This window comes from Leptodactylus fuscus, chromosome 6 (genome assembly GCF_031893055.1).
Source record: "Leptodactylus fuscus isolate aLepFus1 chromosome 6, aLepFus1.hap2, whole genome shotgun sequence".
Classification (NCBI taxonomy): Eukaryota; Metazoa; Chordata; class Amphibia; order Anura; family Leptodactylidae; genus Leptodactylus; species Leptodactylus fuscus.
This window is the reverse complement of record NC_134270.1, coordinates 182,902,203-182,922,017: the sequence shown is the minus strand read 5'-3', so window position 1 is coordinate 182,922,017 and position 19,815 is coordinate 182,902,203. Positions and strand designations below refer to the sequence as shown.

At 50.2% G+C, this 19,815-nt stretch overlaps 1 protein-coding gene across 1 annotated transcript in view; it reads left to right on the top strand.

The window, feature by feature from the left end:
* The first annotated feature begins 4,052 nt into the window (after positions 1-4,052).
* The window catches only part of CADM4 (cell adhesion molecule 4), a 247,964-nt gene continuing 232,201 nt past the window's right edge, over positions 4,053-19,815 (top strand). Inside the window, exon 1 of the mRNA XM_075277988.1 lies at positions 4,053-4,180. Within this exon, the coding sequence (XP_075134089.1) occupies positions 4,108-4,180 (73 nt within the window). The 5' untranslated portion in view covers positions 4,053-4,107. The remainder of the gene's footprint in view (positions 4,181-19,815) is intronic.

The following is a 19,815-nucleotide window of genomic DNA, read 5'->3' as shown; positions in this document are numbered from 1 at the left end:
ATAATACAGGATAAGTAATGTAATGTATGTACACAGTGACTGTACCAGCAGAATAGTGAGCGCAGCTCTGGAGTATAATACAGGATAGGTAATGTAATGTATGTACACAGTTACTGTACCAGCAGAATAGTGAGCGCAGCTCTGGAGTATAATACAGGATAAGTAATGTAATGTATGTACACAGTGACTGTACCAGCAGAATAGTGAGCGCAGCTCTGGAGTATAATACAGGATAAGTAATGTAATGTATGTACACAGTGACTGCACAAGCAGAATAGTGAGCGCAGCTCTGGAGTATAATACAGGATAAGTAATGTAATGTATGTACACAGTGACTGTACCAGCAGAATAGTGAGCGCAGCTCTGGAGTATAATACAGGATAAGTAATGTAATGTATGTACACAGTGACTGTACCAGCAGAATAGTGAGCGCAGCTCTGGAGTATAATACAGGATAAGTAATGTAATGTATGTACACAGTGACTGCACCAGCAGAATAGTGAGCGCAGCTCTGGAGTATAATACAGGATAAGTAATGTAATGTATGTACACAGTGACTGTACCAGCAGAATAGTGAGCGCAGCTCTGGAGTATAATACAGGATAAGTAATGTAATGTATGTACACAGTCACTGTACCAGTAGAATAGTGAGCGCAGCTCTGGAGTATAATACAGGATAAGTAATGTAATGTATATACACAGTGACTGTACCAGCAGAATAGTGAGCGCAGCTCTGGAGTATAATACAGGATAAGTAATGTAATGTATGTACACAGTGACTGTACCAGCAGAATAGTGAGCGCAGCTCTGGAGTATAATACAGGATAAGTAATGTAATGTATGTACACAGTGACTGCACCAGCAGAATAGTGAGCGCAGCTCTGGAGTATAATACAGGATAAGTAATGTAATGTATGTACACAGTGACTGCACCAGCAGAATAGTGAGCGCAGCTCTGGAGTATAATACAGGATAAGTAATGTAATGTATGCACACAGTGACCGCACCATCAGAATAGTGAGTGCAGCTCTGGGGTATAATACAGGATAAGTAATGGAATGTATGTACACAGTGACTGTACCAGCAGAATAGTGAGCGCAGCTCTGGAGTATAATACAGGATAAGTAATGTAATGTATGTACACAGTGACTGCACCAGCAGAATAGTGAGCGCAGCTCTGGAGTATAATACAGGATAAGTAATGTAATGTATGTACACAGTGACTGCACCAGCAGAATAGTGAGCGCAGCTCTGGAGTATAATACAGGATAAGTAATGTAATGTATGCACACAGTGACCGCACCATCAGAATAGTGAGTGCAGCTCTGGGGTATAATACAGGATAAGTAATGGAATGTATGTACACAGTGACTGTACCAGCAGAATAGTGAGCGCAGCTCTGGAGTATAATACACTATGAATTGTATCTATATACTGTGGCTATATGTCCCACCTTTCCTGTATACTGTACATTTCCTCCTCTTACATTCGGGGTTCCTACGACATCTTTCTCATTGTCAGGTTCGCTCAGACGTTTCTGCTTCTTGTATATTAAGTGTGTGTTATTGAGCATCTTTCTCCCCATTAATATCTCTTTCGCCGCGCTCCTCGTGCGCTGTTATTTATATTTTGTCACTCGGTATCTCGGGCACTGGTAGTGTTTTTATTACAAGTTTTAAGGAAAAATTTTTTTTTTTAGATTAATCATTGAAATGCAGCGAAGAGACAACACTGAATATATTCGGGGTATAGATCAGGTTCCATACACCCCGGGCTGAGCTGTAGGGGGGCTGGGGTTGTGTGCACTGGGCCCTGCTGCCTGGTGGGGGCGCTGTGACACATTTCACACTGGAGCCTCGAAGCTACATAAATATGGCAGGAAATGTTACATAGACCAGGGGGTGTGAAGATTTATGCAAAAGTCCATTGTATAGCCCTGCCTTCTGCCTGGTATATATCATATATACTGTATATGTGTGTGTCAGTCTTCACTGTGATCCTAGCATTCTATTCTTTAGCCATATTAGTATCAGTGAGCTCAGAAGTCACGACCTGATCCAAATTCCCATTACATAATATTGTACGTTTAACCCTTTGTGGTTAATCCAAAAGGACGTGAGTGTGTTCAGCGCAGCGACCTGAAATATTTCTGATGGTAAGGTTTTTCTGTCTGTCTGAACGCGGCCATAGTGCAGGGCAGGGGCGGGGGCTGATTTGCACATATTTTGGTAGTCACTAACTTGTCCATCTTCCTGTCAGAAGGTAAATTGATCCGAAGAGATGGGATATTAAAGCGGCGCCGGGTGCCGTCGGTCCCTGCTGTCAGGCCGGAGGAGCCTTCCCCTTTAAGAGGAGCTGACACTCCAGGCGACAAGTGGGAGGGGCTCATCTGCATGTCTCCGCCCCCTGGCTGTGAGGGCGCTGTGTGACAGGCAGGAGATGAATCCGTCTTCAAGGTTCCGGATTTATTTTCTTGTATTACAAGCTCAGCTAAAATATCGATTTTCAAATCAAAACAATTTGACAGCGATTTACGGCGGAGTCAAGAACTGAGCGGCGGCCGCGGGGGCCGGGGGGGGTCGGGGGGCGCGGGCGGCGAGCACTAATTAACTCCCTGTATACGGCGCAAGCAATAATTACTGCTGCTGTCTCTCTGTGATTTTTGCACTTTTGAATTTTTTGGGCGCAGTTTCTTCTTTTTAGCTTGTTTTGGTTTTTGGCGATTTTTCAGGCGATGTTTTTAGAGGTTTTTCTGTTTCAGCAGAGCGCGCAGTGTGAACGCAGATTGAGGCCGGTGCGAGGCGGCGCAGACGCAGCGGAGTAGTGATGTCATCGCAACAGAACACGGCGGTCACCAGGAATCCGATGGATGTGGCAGAAATTGTGACAAAGTTGCATTTGGACGCCCCCCCCCCCCCCCACACACACACACATATCACAGCCAAAGTCACCCTCACACTCTGTTCACACTGCGCGGTTTTTGCATTTTCGAATTTTCAGGAAATCTAAAGCCTCGCACATTTTTGTAAACTTGCGCTTGTGTTTTGCGTTTTTTTGCGCAGGTTTTCAGATGCAGTTTTTTTACTGTATTTCATAGGGCAAGAAAAACACAAGCAGCGCAGTGTGAACACGGACCAAAGATAGTGTCAGAGGTCACCTGACCAAAGATGGCGGCGGAGTAGCGATTCTGTGTGAGCACAAGAGCTGACAATCTAATCCTGGTCTCTGCACCCACCAGTATATAAGGTTCCATCATTGTCAGAGGGGTTGGTCAGGGGTCATTCTCTTCCCAAAAACAGCGCCACTCTCGTCTACAGGTTGTGTGTGGTATTGCAGGCTAAGTCTGAGGCAATACTGCACATGACCTCTAGACAGGGGGGGCGCCGTTCTGTGAAGTAGGCAGCATTGGTCTGGGACATAATGGAGTCTATAACTCGGACCGGACGTCGCCATTATCTCAAGGTTTTGTAAATGTTGCGCAATGTTTAGGCGATTTGAGCCAAACCTTATGTGCGATGGTCACATGACCGCGTCCCCCAAATATCGGCTGTCTGGTGGGTGAGGCAGGAGGTGTGACATCATATCTGTCCACGTGATGACATCATCCGAAATCAGGGACCGCCCCTACTTAATAATAGCAGGACCCCCAGTCACTTCTATCACATACAGCCCCCGTATGTGTGTCAGAGGACTGAGGAAGATGGGGGGCGGTCTATGATGGCCGCAGGGCCCGAGGGGTCCCCCTGATGGTAATGGGGTGTCCGGTGATCTGTGTGTGAGCAGGGCCGACCTCTTCTGTTCTTTTTGTTACTTTTCTCGGTTCCTTTACTTGTTACTTTGTTTCTTGTATTTTTGTAACATTCTGACATTCCGCACTATCGGTCAGGACACGAGGGGTTAAAGCCCCTGCCCCCCCACCACCCGCATGGGACTAGTAAACAGTCACCTCCCTTTCTGCATAGAGAAGGCGCAGCTCCCTCCGCTATAGGCCGGTCTCCCGGGGGCTCCTCCCCTCCCTTTGCATCTCATTAGCATACATTAGTGGCAGGGCAGGTGCAGAGGGAGGCAGAGAGAAGGCAGCAGCATAGGCAGGCACTTGTACACACCATGGCTCCTGGACACACACTATTACATGGCTGCTTTGTCCTGGGGATCCTACTGCTCAGCACTGCAGGGACAGGTAGGAGCTTGTTCACACTGTGTCCTGCTGCATGACGGGGGAGGGGGGGTATGTCTGACATACGCACCTGCAGAGGATGGCTCGGCGGAGCAGGGGTTAATCGCACATCCATGTGTCATGCACCCTTTAGCGTGCGGCCGGGCTCCCGATCACCTGCCGGGTCAAGGTGTGCGGCAGGTCACCCCGGCAGGCGAGGGGTTAAGGAGCGAGGTTGCCGCGTTTGCTCTGAGGTCTGTGGACGCGAATAGTCGGGGCATCTGCGCGGTTTTGTCTCTCGCTGCAGACGGTTCGGAACAAAGAGATGAGTGTTTAAAGGGCAGAATGGTTTTGTGGATGCCGGACCCGTCTCCCATCCCCCAGTGTATGTGTGATGGATGCTGCAGCCAGGAAGGGGTTAACCCTTGTGGTCCAGCGAGCGCTCCGCTCCTCTCCGTGCCCTTGTCATCTTCCTCCCCCGGTGCCAGCAGGAGCGATTCCACCCAATTGTCCGCATTGTCCATTCAGGAGGGCTGGCGGCGGCGCCCGCGGTGCCCGCTGTGCCGGGATCACTCGCCATCCGCTCCTCAGTCCTGCCGCCTGTCACTGCGAGACTGCAGAGGACTCTGTGAGATGGATCGCACGCCAGATTGATGACCTCTGACACCTGATAGGACTACAACCCCCAGGAGGGGCAGGCTGGGACTTGGGGTTCCCCAGCACTATTTGGGGCGCACGTCGCCCGCTGTGTTTTATATCTGTAGCCCGTGACATAATAATAATGTGATATCACAGCCGCGCAGGACGGCGAGGACAGGGTGCAGCACAGCGGGGGTTAAACCCATCCACAATAGTTTTTGGGTTATTTTGTAATCTGATGAATTCTGCAAAAATGTATCATTGTTTTTGTTTGTAGTTTTTTCTCTTCTCGCTGCGTTTTGGGATTTCTGTGTTTTTATTTATTTTCTATTTAGAGTTTTTTCTGTGTATTTTACTTTATTTTCAGATTTATATTGCTGTAATATTTTTCTATTATTCCTTCCATATATTTGTTTTTGTTTCTTTGTTTGTTTTTGTTACTTTAAATAATTTTCCCGAATATTTTTATTTATTTTTTATTTTTATTTATTTATTATTTTTTTATTTTTATTATTAATATTTATTTTATTTTTTTCTATCTTTTTCTTGGATTTTACATATTTTCTTATTTCCTGACTGTCTGACATGTCCCAGCCCCCGCAGCCCCCCGCGCAGCCCCCCGGGGGTCTCTACCTTGGCATTGCCAGCAGCTCCTCGTTGCGGCGTCTTATCATCACGTTGGTATCTGCATTAATGGTGGGTAATGAGGTGTCCGGAGCGGCCTGGTTGTGTCCCTGGTGATGGCCCCTGTGGTTATCCCTCTGGGGTCTTGTTGCCCGCTCGCTCAGTAGGGGGCAGTGCGCTGAGTCCGCGGCTCCTTCATATACCGCAGGGACCTTGTGAGGTTAAAGCCACAATCCCAGGAGATGACAAACCCGTCTCTGCTCTGTCTGTGTAGTGGAGGGGGCTGGTGACCGACGTCCGCACCCACCGGTGACCCCGCAGAGGTGTCCCTTAAAGCTTCCTAGTAGTGACGCTGTGTGTGAACGCGCTCCATACTGTAAATACTGCGAATGGTTCCAGGAGAGCGAAACGGCTGCCAAGTCCTCAAGATCCTGCAAAATGAACATTTACACTAGTTTGAGATGAGTAGAAGTGTCTGTATCCGACTGCGGGGGGCGCAATCCTCATAATACACCTCACCTGCTTCAGAACCTCATAGTATAGACCTCAGCTGCTGCAGAACATCATAATACACCTCAGCTGCTGCAGAATATCATAATACACACCTCAGCTGCTGCAGAACATCATAGCACACACCTCAGCTGCTGCAGAACCTCATAGCACACACCTCAGCTGCTGCAGAACCTCATAGCACACACCTCAGCTGCTGCAGAACCTCATAATACACAGCTCAGCTGCTGCAGAACCTCATAATACACACCCCAGCTGCTGCAGAACATCATAATACACACTTCAGCTGCTGCAGAACCTCATAGTACACACCTCAGCTGCTGCAGAACATCATAGTACACCTCAGCTGCTGCAGAACCTCATAATACACCTCAGCTGCTGCAGAACATCATAATACACACCTCAGCTGCTGCAGAACCTCATAGTACAGACCTCAGCTGCTGCAGAACATCATAATACACACCTCAGACGTTGGTTGGAGGAGGTGTGGTCGTAGTCGGGGGGCTTTGGTCTGTCTGCAGTTCTTGTGTCAGGCTCCTGTTGTCTTCTTCCTCCATGCTTTACACTGCTGTTTTGCTTGCTCAGACCGGCGTCAGTGTATAACTCTCAGACTGTGCAGCGGTTGTTGAGTATTTTTTGTTATATCTGTTTCTTGGATAGTTGGGTGAGCTGCCAATACAATCCCCGTGGCCAGCCAGGTAGTGCAGCCATATAAGGCCCCTATCCTGTCTGTACTTCAGGGGGCGCTGCTGAGCAGGATCCTTGTACAGCTGATTGTAGGGGAGGTGATATCTGGGCAGGGTATTCCTGTATTACTTCTAGCGCCCCATAACTTCTAGGGTCTGTCACTTTCTCATCCATTGTTCTTTCATAGTGAGATATTATTGTGCAGGAGTCTAGGAAAGCTGGGTGACGGCCCCATGAGGGTTGTACTGCTCCCCAGTCTGTGTGTCAGTACTTGTCTTCCTTCCGTCCCTCCCTCACTCCTGCAGGCCGCCTGTGTTGCGAGTCTCAGCTCCACACCTGCTGACGTCACATGACCTGAGGTGAGAGGTAGCGTCTCCAGAATTCGGATAATGCAGTGATAAAGTCTCTACCTCTCCCTCTATACAAGCAGAGGTGGAAAAACCAGCGGTGGAGCTGCGAACGCCGCCGCGCCTGTCATCGAGCTGCAAAACTTGTCGACAAGTTAAGCAGCAGATCCTGCAGACGTCGGCGTGTGAAAGAAACGCGGAAAAATCCCGTAATCCAGCAAATCCGGGAGTAATAAAAATCACAGAGCGCCGAAATACCAATAATCCGGAAAATCTGGTGATTCAGCCGCTGCCGATCCCGCTGATTAAAGGCGAAGTTCACATTATATCACACCAACGTATTGTATTGTAGTGACCCTGCCCCGCGGTGCTACTAAACCTCTATCTGCCCCGCCAAACCCCTATCTACTCCACGGTACAGCCAAATCCCTTTCTGCCCTGCGGGGCCACCAAACCCATATCTGCCCCACCATATTGTCCAGAATGTCCCACAGAGATTAGGAGCATTTCCATATATGACAGAGGGGACTTTGGCCCCGGTGTCTCAGGGGCCCCTGGGTGTGACTGCTCCTGCACCCCCTCCGCAGCGTCATTGCCAGTTTGGGAGTCAAATCCAAAAATTTCCAGGACTTGTTCATTATCTCAATGGCGGCCCCCCCTGCTGCATGGATCAGTCCCCTCAAATCAAGGACAGGGGCACAACCTATAAATATTGGGAACACCAACAAATCTGCAGGATGATTGGGGGAATTTATCCAGCCCCGCACTCCAGAATTTACCATCAAAAAGTCACCAAATTTTTTTTGCGTCTTTTTGGACTTGTTTGGGGAAAAAATAATCGCAACATTTTGATTGTTTCCAAGATTTACTGTAATAAAATCAGAGTATTTAAGCCCAACCCCCTGAGAGCGCCAGCGTCCCACAAGCCCAACCCCCTGAGAGCGCCCGCACCCCACAAGCCCAACCCCCTGAGAGCGCCCATGTCCCACAATCCCAACCCCTTGAGAGCGCCAGCACCCCACAAGCCCAACCCCCTGAGAGCGCCAGCATCCCACAAGCCCAACCCCCTGAGAGCGCCAGCATCCCACAAGCCCAACCCCCTGAGAGCGCCAGCATCCCACAAGCCCAACCCCCTGAGAGCGCCAGCATCCCACAAGCCCAACCCCCTGAGAGCGCCAGCATCCCACAAGCCCAACCCCCTGAGAGCGCCAGCATCCCACAAGCCCAACCCCCTGAGAGCGCCAGCATCCCACAAGCCCAACCCCCTGAGAGTGCCAGCATCCCACAAGCCCAACCCCCTGAGAGCGCCAGCATCCCATAAGCCCAACCCCCTGAGAGCGCCAGCATCCCACAAGCCCAACCCCCTGAGAGTGCGAGTATCCCACAAGCCCAACCCCCTGAGAGCGCCCGCACCCCACAAGCCCAACCCCCTGAGAGTGCGAGTATCCCACAAGCCCAACCCCCTGAGAGCGCGAGCATCCCACAAGCCCAACCCCCTGAGAGCGCCAGCATCCCATAAGCCCAACCCCCTGAGAGCGCCCGCACCCCACAAGCCCAACCCCCTGAGAGCGCCAGCATCCCACAAGCCCAACCCCCTGAGAGCGCCAGCATCCCACAAGCCCAACCCCGAGAGTGCCCACACCCCACAAGCCCAACCCCCTGAGAGCGCCCACACCCCGCAAGCCCTGACCCCCTTTTAGGCTGGGACAAGCCAAAGTGATTTTGAAATTTCAGGGCCATCTCGGCAAAATTGGGACTGTTGGCCAATATCCATTTTACGGTTTTACCTCACTTGAATTTTGAAAGTGGGCGTGGTTAGTGAGATAAGCCCCGCCTACCAGATTAGCAAATTGAGCTTTTTAAAAAAAATTGCAACATTGTCACAATCTTACTCCAATAAGTGGACAGAAGATACTTGGAGAGGGGTCGGGTCTAAACATGGGTGAAATTGGAGCAAATTTTGGAAATGTAGATATAAATGATGACCCCCCCCCCTTCCCCATTGCCTATAGCAGGGTCAGAGGCTCAGAGCTGATACTAGTGACCTCCTCCAGGAGTTATTAGCATTGTCAGTTCCCATCATGCCCTGCGACACATTCTCAAAAGCAAAAATGTCACCCCCCCCCATACCCACCCCCCTCCTCCTCGGGCCGCTCTGACATAGGGGGACGCGCTCGCCTCTATCTAATGAGAATATTAATATGCAGGTTTGCCCTTGCGTCGTCTCCCTAATAAAACCATGAAAAGGTTTATGGTAATGTCGAAAATGTGAGCAGCAAATGCCTAATAAAGGATTTATTAACATGAATCCCGGGCAGATGTTGTGACCGGCCCCCGGGACCTGACATCTCAAGGCTTAGTGCTGCAAGGGAATTAAAGGGATCTTTCACTTGGAGGGACCCTTTAAATTAGGGTATCAAATGGTGGATCCTCAAATGGACTCTGTATATGGATAAGGCCCCTTAGCCAGTCCGAGGAGCTGAGAGAACTCTTAGACAGACACATCCTCGCTCCTTGGAGCCGTTCACTGCACAAAGATCTGAGTGAGGAGGCTCCTAGGGGTGTGGCTTATAGAGTATGCTCCTCCCATGAGGAACAGTTGCACATAAGAGCCATGTTTATCTTGATAAATATGCTCAGTGTTTGCTTCAGAGTGAGACAGGGGCCAACTGTTTCTCTCTCCAAGGGTTAATAATGGACCTTCTACATGGATGAGCCCACTCAGCTAGTCCGAGGAGCTAAGGGGCTTCTTAGGTGAATACTTCTTGGATCCCTACAAAACAGAAAGATCTTCTAGAGTTCATGGTTATCATGCAATGCCAGTGAATGAGTGTGAAGACTTAAAGGGGTGTGGCTTATATGTCCCTCCCATGAGGAGCAGGACCATGATGATCTTGATAAGTATGCCCAGTGTTTGGTCGAGGATAAGACGAACAGGGGCAAACTGTGACTTGGTTGCCTAAGGGAAAGAACCTCCAATGGACTCTGTATGAACTACACATGTGATTGAGCCTTTTTGGGTAGTCCGACGGGTCACAGCGAAAAGTTCAAGGAGTCCAAGGTTATCATGGAAGTCTACCAGAATTAGTGAGGTGTGGTTTATGGTGTGTGCCCCTCCCATGAGGAGCTGCTGTGACACCAAGGCCTTGTTGCCTGGATGAACAAGTTCAGTTCTTGCTCTAGGATACATTAGACAGGGGGGACTGTGACACTGTTGCCTGGGGCGGGGGCCACAAACAGATTTTACATATATGAATAAGTCCCTCAGTTAGTCCGAGAAGCCTCTAGGTGGACACTTCTTTACTCATTGGACTGGTTCACAGCAGAAAGATCTTATAAAGAGTCCGAGGTTATCATGGACATCTAGTGAGTGTGTGTGCAGGCTCCTAGGGGTGTGGTCTATAGTATATGCCCCTCCCATGAGGAGCGACTGCAGCACCAGAATAATGATGGTATTCATAACAATGCTCATGGTTTGACTGCAGATGGCGCCACCGGGGTAGCTTAGTTGGAGCCAATTCCTTGTGGATCAGGCAATTGTATAGGGTCAGTGTCTTATCCTTAGGGTCATTTTAGTGGGGTACAAGCAGTATATCAGGCTCTGTGATGTTCTCCCCCCCCCCTTCTATATTAGTGGCTGCCCTTGTGGTGAGGGTATTGGAGGACCCTTGAAATCCTGCACACAGCGTCCTTGGCAGGTGTGTATATATATATATATATATATATATATATATATATCCGCCAGCGTGGCAGAATGTGTGTCCTCCCGATGTAAAGCCACGTCCATTAGATCTGCACCCGCCATTTACATTGTACCTGGCAATTACACATTGTTCAGCTCGCCGACTTCAAAGGCTTTGTTTAATGCAGACTCGGGTGCCGCGGCCTCCAGGACCCTCCGGCAAACAAGGGGAGATTGCACATTACCGCCATTCTGCTCTGAAAGCAAAGATACCGCCAATTATAGTCCTATCATTACAATTATACATTGGTGCAGCGGTATGTGGGGCACAGGGGGGGCGAGGGGCATCACTAGAGATCAGACCGGGCTGCAGAGGAAACACTACAGTCTTACTGATCCGGACATAACGGGGGCCCTGCACAACATCTGCAACTGTAACAAAACTCCGCTCTGCTACGTACAAAGCAGCGCTACCATCTGCAGAGCCCATTGGTCTATATTGTGCACTGCAGACGGTACATCAGGGTCTTGGTGTGTTTTTGTGCCCCCTCCCCTATGGACCCCCCTGTATTCACATCCCTCTATCTCCGTAAAGCTTTTCAGGAAGGCTGAGCTGTAAGGAGGGCGACTTCCAGATCACTACAAACCGCAGTGCCAGGAGGAGCTACAGAGGGCCCCATGTCGGTTATCTCCGCTTACTCTTCATAGGCCCTGCACGGTGTCGCGTCTCATGTGCTCTGCAGTAATCCGCCATCTGCAATATCCGCTATCATCTGATGTATCCGCCATTTCTAGTAGTCTGCTATCTGCAGTGTCCATTATAATCTACAACAATCCACCGTCCCCAGTAACTCTGCAATGTGCAATACTATCTGCAGTAATCCAGTGTCTGCTCTGTGGCCCTTTATAGGCGCTCCATAGTGGCCTGACCCTGTAGGGGCACATTCTCATGACCCCTCCTGGATGGTTGGATCCGCTTGCTGTCAGTGAATGGCGTCTGTACGCTTTGCCTTCCGCAGGGTTTGCTACAATTGTATCCAGTTTAGTGACCGGCCACTGCTAAACTGATACATTTCACCTGCACTGATACATTGTAGCAGACAGCACAGGAGAGATTTGTACACAGTGGATACAGTGTGCATGTATATAGAGCCGCCGTATAGCCTGCCCTCTCTGCTGTATACCCGAACCCACTGTGCTGTATACCCCGACCCCCTGTGCTGTATACCCCGACCCCCTCTGCTGTATACCCGGACCCCCTCTGCTGTATACCCCGACTCCCTCTGCTGTATACCCGGACCCTCTTTGCTGTATACTCGGACCCTCTCTGCTGTATACCCGGACCCTCTTTGCTGTATACCCCGGACCCCTTCTGCTGTATACTCGGACCCTCTCTGCTGTATACCCGGACCCTCTCTGCTGTATACCCCGACCCCCTCTGCTGTATACCCCGACCCCCTTTGCTGTATACCCCGACCCCCTTTGCTGTATACCCGGACCCTCTCTGCTGTATACCCCGACCCCCTCTGCTGTATACCCCGAGCCCCTCTGCTGTATACCCGGACCCCCTCTGTTGTATACCCCGACTCCCTCTGCTGTATACCCCGACCCCCCTCTGCTGTATACCCGGACCCCCTCTGCTGTATACCCCGACCCCCTCTGCTGTATACTCCGACCCCCTCTGCTGTATACCCCGACCCCCTCTGCTGTATACCCCGACCCCCTCTGCTGTATACCCCGACCCCCTCTGCTGTATACTCGGACCCCCTCTGCTGTATACCCCGACCCCCTCTGCTGTATACCCGGACCCCCTCTGTTGTATACCCCGACTCCCTCTGCTGTATACTCGGACCCCCTCTGCTGTATACCCTGTCCCCCTCTGCTGTATACCCCGACCCCCTCTGCTGTATACTCCGACCCCCTCTGCTGTATACCCGGACCCCCTCTGCTGTATACCCGGACCCCCTCTGCTGTATACCCCGACCCCCTCTGCTGTATACTCCGACCCCCTCTGCTGTATACCCCGACTCCCTCTGCTGTATACCCCGACCCCCCTCTGCTGTATACTCGGACCCCCTCTGCTGTATACCCTGTCCCCCTCTGCTGTATACCCCGACCCTCTCTGCTGTATACCCCGACCCCCTCTGCTGTATACCCCGACCCCCTCTGCTGTATACCCCGACCCCCTCTGCTGTATACCCGGACCCCTTCTGCTGTATACAGCTGCACTGCACAACTGTCTCCATTCATTTCACCTTGAGCTTCACTGCACTGCCCTTCTTTGCTGTAGCTTTGTGCACCCCGGTGCTGCGCTCCCCTCATCTGCTCTGCATTGTCTTCTGTTCTCATTGCATTCTCTCCGGCTTCTGCAGAAAACTTCATTTTCTTAACCTCTCCGGAATATTCCTGTTCATCGCCCTAATCGCCTGCAGCAAAGATGAGGAAACAGGGTTGTCATCCCTCAGCCGGAGACCTGTCTAATAAATCCCCGGCTCTGCAGGGTCCTGGAGAAGCGGCCGCCGCTCATGGGCTCCAGCAAACAAGGATTTCTTAGTAAGATGGCGCCTGACAACTTTTTCCCACGCTCTTCTCCGGGCTTATTGGAAGACCCTATAAGGGGCGATGGGGTGAAAATGTAAGAAACCATCACCCCAATGTGATTGTCACTGACAGCGGGAACTTTGTCAGTAACTTCAGCCCCATATACATCACTGACCTTGTATCCCATGACCCTATGGCCACTCACCGGTGGTCCTTCCTGGATGCAGTGTGGGTAGGTACCAACCCCTCCACCCCGGGGGCGCCCTACAAGACGAATACTCTAACCCAGACCCTGCTACCACAATTTGTTCCTGGCCATTGTTGCTCAGATCCTTACGCTTGCTCATTTTTCTGCTTCCACATATACTTCCCTATTCCTCATATCCATATGACTGATTATTTTCCTACTTCCACATATACTTCCTAGTTGCTCAGATCCTTACGCTTGCTCATTTTTCTGCTTTCACATATACTTCCTAGTTGCTCATATAATTACGCTTGCTCATTTTCCTACTTCCACATACAGTTCCTATTTGCTCAGATCCTTACGCTTGCTCATTTCTCCTACTCCCTCATATATTTATAGCTGCTGAGATTCTCTTGCTTGCTCATTTTCCTGCTTCCACATATACTTCCTAGTTGCTCAGATCCTTACGCTTGCTCATTTTTCCTGCTTCCACATCATCTTCCTAGTTGGTTTTAATGTTATGGCTGCTTGGTGTCTGTGTCCCTTTAAGACGAGTCAGTCTTGGAACGCCTTGGCGTATTTCGTCTTTTACCTTGCACCAGTCTTTCCCGTATCACCTTGCCTGCTATATATATATACCGCCTAGTATACGGCCACCACGTTCCGTCCTCATCATGAAATGGCTCCGGAATTTGATTAGAAAATCCGCATTTTGCATTTTAATTAATCCAGTTCAATAAATATTAACTTAAAGCTCCCCAGGAGTGAGGCATGATGGGAGGCGGCTCATTAATGGGAGGGGGAGGGGCAGGGGGTATTGTCCACTGTATAAGAACCTCATAAAGGATAATCCTATAGTCGCTGACCTCTGTGTCAGTCCTTACTGCAGTTCTAGCATTCCATTCCTGAAGCAGGATGATCAGGATGACACCATGTCTGACCGGTCTCTGTTCCATTTAGCCGATCTTCAGGTGACAACCACTAATGGCTGCCATTCTTCATATCTATGAGGTTGTCACCCAGCTTTCCTCGGACCCTGAATGGCATATAATGATATCCCTCTGCTCCTGCACTCCTTCTGCCCTGCCCCAGATATTTCTGCAGTTCTCTATATCTGGAATGATACTCATGAACCAGGAGGCTCAGGATGAACTCCGTTCCAGTGTTGTGATCTATCAGTTCTACGGCTTCTGTACCCGCTGCCTGCCGGACCCCCGCTGTCTGCCTGACGGACCCCCAGAGCTTATTTATACCCGGCAGATTCTGTATTTACCCAAAACACAATCTGATCATTTGTCGACAATTTTGATATTAAAATATTTTTAGCAACAAACAAGAAAGCGCCGTCACCTCCGAAACGCGACGTAATGTAAACTCGTCTGTCTATGCTATACACAATGTTTAGAGGAATCGGGGGAAGGAAACTACACGCCTGGTATTTAAAGGGGCACTCTGGGTCAAATAGATACATTGTAATATGTCAGAGGGGGTGGGGCATGACACAGGAAGTCTCTCCGTGTGGTTGAGTTATGCTCCGCCCCCTCTAGTCATCACCCAGTAGGTCAGATTTGTCATGCCAGTGCCCGATCCCCAGTCCTGGCCATTACCATAACACTCGAGTGGACAAGGCTCCTCCCATCCTGGATGCCTGGTACTTTGTATTTTTTGGAAATTTTTGCAAATTGTTAGTTTTCTGAGGCCTTCACCTCCCGCTGAGGTCCTTCTGGTGGGACCTTTAGATTTTCCCAATAATTTGATGGATTTGCCAATCCCTTGATGGGTGGCAGGGTCTGAGGTGATGTCCGATGAACAATCACTTCATTTCATGGCTGTGGACATTTGGATGAAGATGGTTCCAGGCTGGTCCTGGTTATTATGGTTTGTGAGGATCTACCAGACAACTTCAGGTGACCACTAATGATATGGAAGGTCATGGGCAGATAATTAGGGGTTCTATTGTAAGTGAAGCTTCCCCAGAGATGTTTCTCCATCTTTAGCCCTGTAGGGATTGACCTGTCCAACTTTCAGGACAGTTTTTCGGTGGGGTGGATGAGGTCCATCTTGAAGCCCATGTTGCTTCTCACCCCAGCCCAACCATGATGGGCTACTGATACTACTAGTGTCTGTCTGAGGAACCTTTGTTGTGACTGCCATCTCCACCCTATATGCCAATGACTACTGGTGGATGGACTTTGTGGCCACCACTATGACCATCACTAGTCCAAGGTGCTGGTACAGTGGCTGCCTGGAGATGTCCTCCTGCTCACCATTTGCTCACGTTTTGCTGGGTGTGGACATTTGGGTGAACCAGTCTGAAGAAGGGTTTGTCCTGTTCATCAGTGGATCAGAAGTCCTCTATCTAATGTTGTTGGCCATCTTCATACCTCAGGATACTTTGGTTGATAGATCCCACCATTCTTACTTGGGGACAGTGTAAGTTTTGTGGCTGTCCACCAGACACCTTCAGGTGACCACTAATGGGACTGAAAGTCATTGGTCCAGATTGTAAGTGATTGTGCTGTCAGTGAAGCTGCTCCAGGATGTCTCTCTGCATCTCCCATTGCCCCCGGCCAATATGCTGATGGGACTTTCAGACTGGTGGTAGAGGTTGAGCTCGAGGCTCCTGGTCTACCTCGTCCTGACTGGACCACCATGGGGCACTTACTGCTTGTGTCAGTGTCTGAGGAGTCTTTGGTGATGTCACATCTGCCCGTACACACCACTGACTGGTGGACCTTGTGGCCACCGCTATGACCATCACTAGTCTGAGCTCCTGGTACAGAAGCCACATGGAGACGTCTTCCCTTTGCCATCTTTGGGATCTTTGGGGTATTGTATATGGTCACATGACTCCTGGGTGTATATATGCAGTATATTGTACCCTGTATATGGTCACATGACTCCTGGGTGTATATATGCAGTATATTGTACCCTGTATATGGTCACATGACTCCTGGGTGTATATATGCAGTATATTGTACCCTGTATATGGTCACATGACTCCTGGGTGTATATATGCAGTATATTGTACCTGTATATGGTCACATGACTCCTGGGTGTATATATGCAGTATATTGTACCCTGTATGTGGTCACATGACTCCTGGGTGTATATATGCAGTATATTGTACCTGTATATGGTCACATGACTCCTGGGTGTATATATGCATACCTCCCAACCGTCCCGATTTCCGCGGGACAGTCACGATTTGGGTGACATGTCCCGCGGTCCCGGTTGGAGGGAGGTATGTCCCGATTTCAACTCAGATCTGCGTCCAGAGGACGCAGATCTGAGTTGAACACATATGCGGCTGAAGGAAGGAGCTGACACAGGTCAGCTCCTCGCTTCGCCGCTGCCCGCCTCTCTCCCTGACACATGTGGCTGAAGCTGCTCGCGTGCTCGCTTCGCCGCTGCGTCTCTCTCTCGCTGACACGTGAGGCTGAAGCGAGGAGCTGACCTGTGTCAGCTCCTCGCTTTGCCGCTGCCGCCGGCTCCTGGACTTGTAGACGCGATGTACAAGCCAGGAGCCGGCGGCAGCGGCGAAGCGAGGAGCTGACACAGGTCAGCTCCTCGCTTCAGCCGCATGTGTCAGCGAGAGAGAGAGACGCAGCGGCGAAGCGAGCACGCGAGCTGCTTCAGCCGCATGTGTCAGGGAGAGAGGCGGGCAGGGAGCGGAGGAGAAGGTAAGTTTAATGTGGAGGTGGAACGTGAATCTGGGGCAGATGAAGGAGAGGATGGCATGACACTGGGGGCAGAGATGGAGAGGACGGCATGACACTGGGGGCAGAGATGTGGGGACATGAATCTGGGGGCAGAGATGGAGAGGACATGAATCTGGGGGCAGAGATGGGGACATGAATCTGGGGGCAGAGATGGAGAGGACATGAATCTGGGGGCAGAGATGGGGGGACATGAATCTGGGGGCAGAGATGGAGGGGACATGAATCTGGGGGCAGAGATGGGGGGACATGAATCTGGGGGCAGAGATGGGGACATGAATCTGGGGGCAGAGATGGAGAGGACATGAATCTGAGGGCAGAGATGTGGGGACATGAATCTGGGGGCAGAGATGGAGAGGACATGAATCTGAGGGCAGAGATGTGGGGACATGAATCTGGGGGCAGAGATGGAGAGGACATGAATCTGGGGGCAGAGATGGGGACATGAATCTGGGGGCAGAGATGGAAGAGGGACATGAAACTGGGGGAGAGATAGAGGGGGGACATATAATTTACGGGTGACTGTAGGAGGATTATACTGTGTGCGGGCACATGAAAAATTAACAAGTGGGCGGAGTCAACACAAAAGTGGGCGGGGCTAAATTTGCACGCCACACATTTTGTCCCTCTTTCAGTTCTTCAAAAGTTGGGAGGTATGTATATGTAGTATATTGTATATGGTCACATGACTTTTCAGTGTATATATGCAGTATATTGTACCTGTATGTAGTCACATGACTCCTGGGTGTATATATGTAGTGTAGCTGTATGTGGTCACATGACTCCTGGGTGTATACATGCAGTATATTGTACCCTGTATATGGTCACATGACTCCTGGGTGTATATATGCAGTATATTGTACCCAGTATATGGTCACATGACTCCTGGGTGTATATATGCAGTATATTGTACCCTGTATATGGTCACATGACTCCTGGGTGTATACATGCAGTATATTGTACCCTGTATATGGACACATGACTCCTTGGTGTATACATGCAGTATATTGTACCCTGTATATGGACACATGACTCCTTGGTGTATACATGCAGTATATTGTATCTGTATATGGACACATGACTCCTGGGTGTATATATGCAGTATATTGTACCCTGTATGTGGTCGCATGACTCCTGGGTGTATATATGTAGTGTAGCTGTATGTGGTCACATGACTCCTTGGTGTATACATGCAGTATATTGTATCTGTATATGGACACATGACTCCTGGGTGTATACATGCAGTATATTGTACCCTGTATATGGACACATGACTCCTTGGTGTATACATGCAGTATATTGTATCTGTATATGGACACATGACTCCTGGGTGTATACATGCAGTATATTGTATCTGTATATGGACACATGACTCCTGGGTGTATATATGCAGTATATTGTACCTGTATGTGGTCACATGACTCCTGGGTGTATATATGCAGTATATTGTACCCTGTATGTGGTCGCATGACTCCTGGGTGTATACATGCAGTATATTGTACTGTGTATATGGTCATACCAGCTCCCTGTATACGGCTCTGCTCTCGCTATATCCTGGTCCCTTCCGCTTTACCGCACTTAACCCTTTGGTTTCCAGACATAGAGCTACTTCCCGTGACTGTATATTTAACCCCTTCTCTGACTCTGGAATATTCGGTATCGCAGGATCCAGTAATTGACTGTTTTTGGTTCTGGCTTGCAGCGGTGCGGGGGAGGGGGGATACGCTGAGGGTGTTTTCGACCTTTTGCTGGGCTCCTCTGCAGCCCCGGGGCACGGTAAGGGTTACTCCGGAGGTGCCGCCATTGTGCTGTAGCATGGCCCTGCGCCCGCGGTGGGGTCTCGACATGATTATGATTAGCAGGGACAGTGTGAGGCCGGCCCTGTTTGCTTGAGATTTCCCCCAGGACACACTCCAGTGATCTGCAGGAGGATGAGAGCTCGTCCATGGAATTCAGGATTAGTTATGTCTCCCGGAGCAGAAAGCGGCCACATGAGCAGAATATGGTGTGGCGGTAAATATCCGTATGGAGCCCAGACCGCCGATCCGGGCGCTGCAGAATCCTAATTGGAAAGGCAGGAGAAGAACTAAGGGGCCGGTGACGTCTGCCAATGTCATGTAAATAAGCCCTCATCTGTACGGAAATCATTGCAGCAACCCAGTCCCCAAATCCTATGAGGATCCAGAACAGCGCCACTATTGTCTCCAGGCCAGCTCTGGTACTGCAGCTCTATTAACCTCTGGAGACTATGGAGATATCTGTAGGGACCATTTATTAAGATGTCCCCCGATTGGCCAACGTTGGTGGCTGCACCATAAGGTGGGCAGTAGGTTCCCCAGTAGGTGGAGCTTTGGTGTCCACGCCCCCTCCTATATTAGGGACCACCCCCTGAGCCCACCTCAAGCCTGGTGGGTTAGGGGTCTAGTTAGTTACTAATAGGTCTACAGTGCAAAAATACATGTAGTGGTGGAGCCCTAGGGTGTGTTAGCTAAGATGGAGCCCACCAGACTGTACCACTGAGGCGGAGCCCACCAGACCGCACCACTGAGATGGAGCCCACCAGACTGTACCACTGAGGCGGAGCCCACCAGACCGCACCACTGAGATGGAGCCCACCAGACTGCACCACTGAGATAGGGCCCACCAGCCTGCACCACTGAGATGGAGCCCACCAGACTGCACCACTGAGATGGAGCCCACCAGACTGCACCACTGAGATGGAG